Here is a 4,085-nt window from a genome sequence, read left to right as displayed (position 1 = left end):
TGTCTCCTCCTGCATTGCATTATTTTGCTCTATTCTTTTTTGTCTGCAAATGACATGCCAGTTAAAATGAAAACTATCTCATGTAGAAAAAAATTCTGGATTTTAAAAATCAAGAACTAATAAAAGTCCTTACTAAATGACACCATCTGATTCAAGTAAAAAATGATTTAAACACTAGTAATAAAAAAAAGACAATCACATTTCATAAAGAATACAAAGAAATGTCTGCTGAGTGTTTTAGTTCAGATGTTTCAGAATGCTGCTGTATGTTTTATGAGGAATTTGAGGGGAAGATTTCATAGCAGAAGGTGTTAAGGCCTGGATTGACTTCAGTGGTGACCCCACTGGACTATGAAACTGTGGGATGTCTATGGATTCAAGCTGCTTGCTAAAAAGGAACTCCCCACTGTTGTTCAGAAATCCTTCTTCATTTCCTCTCTCCCCAAGCTTCCCATCCTCTACTGGCTCAGTTTCTAGCATTTCAGTATCTTCTTTCCTGCTAAAGAACTTGTCCAAATAACTGGTGTAAGTGTTTTTCTTCTCAACCTGTTCATCCTTACTCACCTCACAACAAAACTGATTGATGAGAAAACATTCCTCACTACCACTCACAAACTGGCTATCCCAAGAAGATTGGTACAAGGCTTCTTCTAACTGAGCCAAATTTACCATTCCTTTTTCCTGTTTTTCTTGGCTTACTGACTTTGATATCAAACTTTTGAACTCTAGCTGGGACACTGAGCTATTCAAGTCATTTAATTTATCAACAACATCAGTAGGCTCATGTTGTGAACTTAGTTGAATAGTTCCTGCAATAAAGGAATCAAAATCAAATCCCTGATTCTTTTCCCTTTCTCTTTCAGCCAGTTGCTGTGATGCTTCCTCTAGCACTATCTGGGCTTTAACCAATACATTCCTTTCACATTTTGACTTGCCTTTCTTATCAGATTTTTCTTTGCTTTGTTATTTCCAATTGGAAAGATCTATAATAAGTTTGGGTTCATAATAATGATTAACTTCACTCTCTCTCCAAACTAAATTATCTAAATATGATGATGACCTTGTTTTGTAGTTACAAGTATGGCTGCACTCTAGATCACAATATTTGTTTTCATGATGATCTGGGTACTGCCAACAAGGTTCAGTAGAGTAATTGGTATCAAAAGCAGGATCCTCCAGATACTTTTCTCTATCTCCATCCAAATATTTTCAAGGATCAACTTGTACTTCTTCATCAGTGACATCAGATAGAGCTCTTGGGTCAAGCTGAACTTCATCAATATCAAAGTTGTTACGTATAGGCCAATCATGCTCTAAAAACTGACAATCATAATACCTTTCCCAGTTATAAATGTGATTGTGAGATTCATCCATAAGCAAAATATCATCAACTTCATCTTTGATGTGAAAAGGATGGCTTGAAATTGGCTCATCCATTGGAAAAGAATATATACTCATGTAAGGATGAGAGAGTGCTTCCTCTGCTGTCAACTGATCCATGGGGCTAAATGTCAAAATTTGTTCCAGGAAATCCAGTGCTTCTTGACTAATTCCTGGAAGCAGCTGAGTTAAAGTTTTGTGGGGCTCAGTCATGTCATTTCTAATGTAAACTAGAATTACACTGAGAAGCTCCTGCCAATCTTCCTCATGTACAACAGGAATAGATTCTAAAATCAGTTGCATCTGTTCAAGTTCATGTGCACCTGCAAAGAGGGTTTTACCAGTCAGCATTTCAGCAAAGATGCAGCCTGCAGCCCACATGTCAATGGCTTTAGTATAGTTATTAGGAGAAAGTAAAAGACGTGGAGATCTGTACCATTTAGTAACCAAACCTTCAGAAAAATGACCCTTGTGAGAATAATGAGGATCCATGATCCATGCAAGATCAAAGTCACCTATCTTCAGCACCAAGTCTTCAGTATTAATGAAAAGATTAGCTGGTTTGAGATCTCTGTGCAGTACATTTGCAGAGTGAATACACTTGAGCCCACATAGCAGCTGATACATGAAAAGCCTGGCATTCTCTTCCAGTAAAGGGCCCTGCTCCAGCACATTAGCCAAGTCTGTCTCCATGTACTCCTGAACAATGTAAACACTGTTCAGTTCAGTAAGAGAGCCCACATCATCTGTTAACTGGCTTCCACTGGGACCAAGAATTTCAAACACTTTCACAATGTTATCATGGTCAAGTCTTCTAATAATTTTGATTTCACAGAGAGCATGTTTGACACTCTGGGGATAAGTAAGGACAATTTGCTTGATGGCTACTCTTTTGTCACAGTCATTGTCTACAGCAGAATAAAACCAAGTCATTGCCTCCACAACCCAATGGTTTTAAGTCCATATACCTAGAGCCCAGATCAAAACCATGAATGTTCATAAGACTTTCAAATTTCTCTGCCATTTTGAAACCCTTACTATTGCCTTTTCCTTTTGAATTGTTGAATTTGTGTAAACAAGGAAGAAAACTGGCCTCAAAGGAAAGATCTTTCAAAAAGGGAGAAGAAAAATAATTATGCTTCCACAGCAAGATGGTTTCTTGATGTTCATTGCATATGCCAACCAGGCCTGTTGAGTTCCCCTCAGATTTAAAGCTCAAGAAGCTCTACTCATATTGAGACTTAAAAGATTTCAGTACTCATAGTTCAAGAAAGGGGCAGCAACTCTGCAGACATTTAAAGAAAACACTCAAGAAACTCAAACAGAATAAAATGACATACTATGCACTCATATACTATGCTAAATGACTTAACATTTAACAAAAATGTGAATAAATATGCACACAACAGGCTTCTATGAACATTCCCCTCACAGTGCAGATACATTCAGTGTTGGACTGGTCCTGAGCAGCATCATTCTAAGATGCTGGTAAGCACTATTTCCGTTTTGCTTCTTTTCTTCCTTTGTTGGTATATATTTCAACAGGAAGCCCTGGTGACTGTTGGTTGACAGATGTCTTTTGTTAGTGATCAGGTGGCTCCAGCTCACCACAATCACAATCAAAGCTACCGTCCATCTTACTCTGACACAACGGGACTTCTCCGACTCATTGAAGGAGTGCCGGGCTTGCAGACAGCTCCCAGTGTCAGCTCAGGTCTCCAGCTGTGCAGGCGGCAGCGGTGTCTCTGAGTCTCTCGCTTTGCCGCAGTCACCACCATGTAACCCCGACCCATGAGAGAGGGTGAGGGCAAGCTGAACATTCTTTAGATTGTTGTTAGTGAAGCTTAATGGCCAATTCTGGTGTGAGTTCAGAATACCAGTATTGATATAGGACCATCATCAGTGAACACAGGGTTCAAGAGAGTTCAGAATAGGTGGATTCTATTGGTAGTTGGAATAGAGGCCATTTGTGTTGTGCTCTGGTTGTGAAGTGGTCTGCATTTTCCCTCTGTCTGGAGACTTTCTATGAGGCTGATTTTGAAAGCAATGGACTTCTTATTCTTATGGAAGAAATGTGTAGGCAGCATAGCATTTAGGATGTGGCAAATATATTGTAAATTCTTTTAGTCAATTTTATTGTGTTAATCAGGAGGAAAAGCAGAGCAGACAGATTTTAAAAATATGAATTTCAGAGGCAAGATTAAAATTAGGTATAAGGACATTGCAGTTGATAAAGATATTACTGCCACTAAAGGAATGCTAAAAACTATGCCTAAAACTGATGAGAAAGTTGGCTTGAAGGCATCTCAAGATCCAGAAAGGCCACCTCCATCTCAAGCTCAAGGGAGTGGAATTGAAATTCTCTTGAGAAGGGACCAATAGAGTACACTTCTTGCACAAGGGAGCCTAGGAAGTTTTTTCAATGTGCTCAGCTACTCACACCTTCAGTGACTGTTTCAGTAAGGACCCTGGAAGGTCAGGCTACTGTTCAAGGTGGAAGCAAATTTTGCAATCAACCACAAGTTGCTAGTTCTGGAGGAATGCAGAATGCTGGAGGAATGGGTCAGGGAAACTTCCACCAATATTTCAAAGGAAGACCTTGGAGGCCAGGCAATGTGCAGCACAGGTGGAATCCCTGCAGGCAGCCCCTGAGAAGATAAACTGTGGAGATGTCAGAAGATAGTCAAAGCTGCAGTGGAGATATC

The 4,085-nt window shown here is 39.6% G+C and overlaps 1 protein-coding gene across 1 annotated transcript; it reads right to left on the bottom strand.

The window, feature by feature from the left end:
- Nucleotides 1-237: 237 nt before the first annotated feature.
- LOC124975490 (mitogen-activated protein kinase 6-like) lies at nt 238-2,621 on the bottom strand. Its single transcript, XM_047538181.1, is given in 2 exon segments — nt 238-2,301; nt 2,303-2,621. Coding segments are annotated over 2 exon segments (2,166 nt in total). The 5' UTR covers nt 2,405-2,621.
- Between the last annotated feature and the right edge of the window lie 1,464 nt (nt 2,622-4,085).

Source organism: Sciurus carolinensis, unplaced genomic scaffold, assembly GCF_902686445.1.
Source record: "Sciurus carolinensis unplaced genomic scaffold, mSciCar1.2, whole genome shotgun sequence".
Lineage (NCBI taxonomy): Eukaryota > Metazoa > Chordata > Mammalia > Rodentia > Sciuridae > Sciurus > Sciurus carolinensis.
The sequence above is the reverse complement of the archived record's forward strand: the minus strand, read 5'-3'. Positions and strand labels throughout refer to the sequence as shown.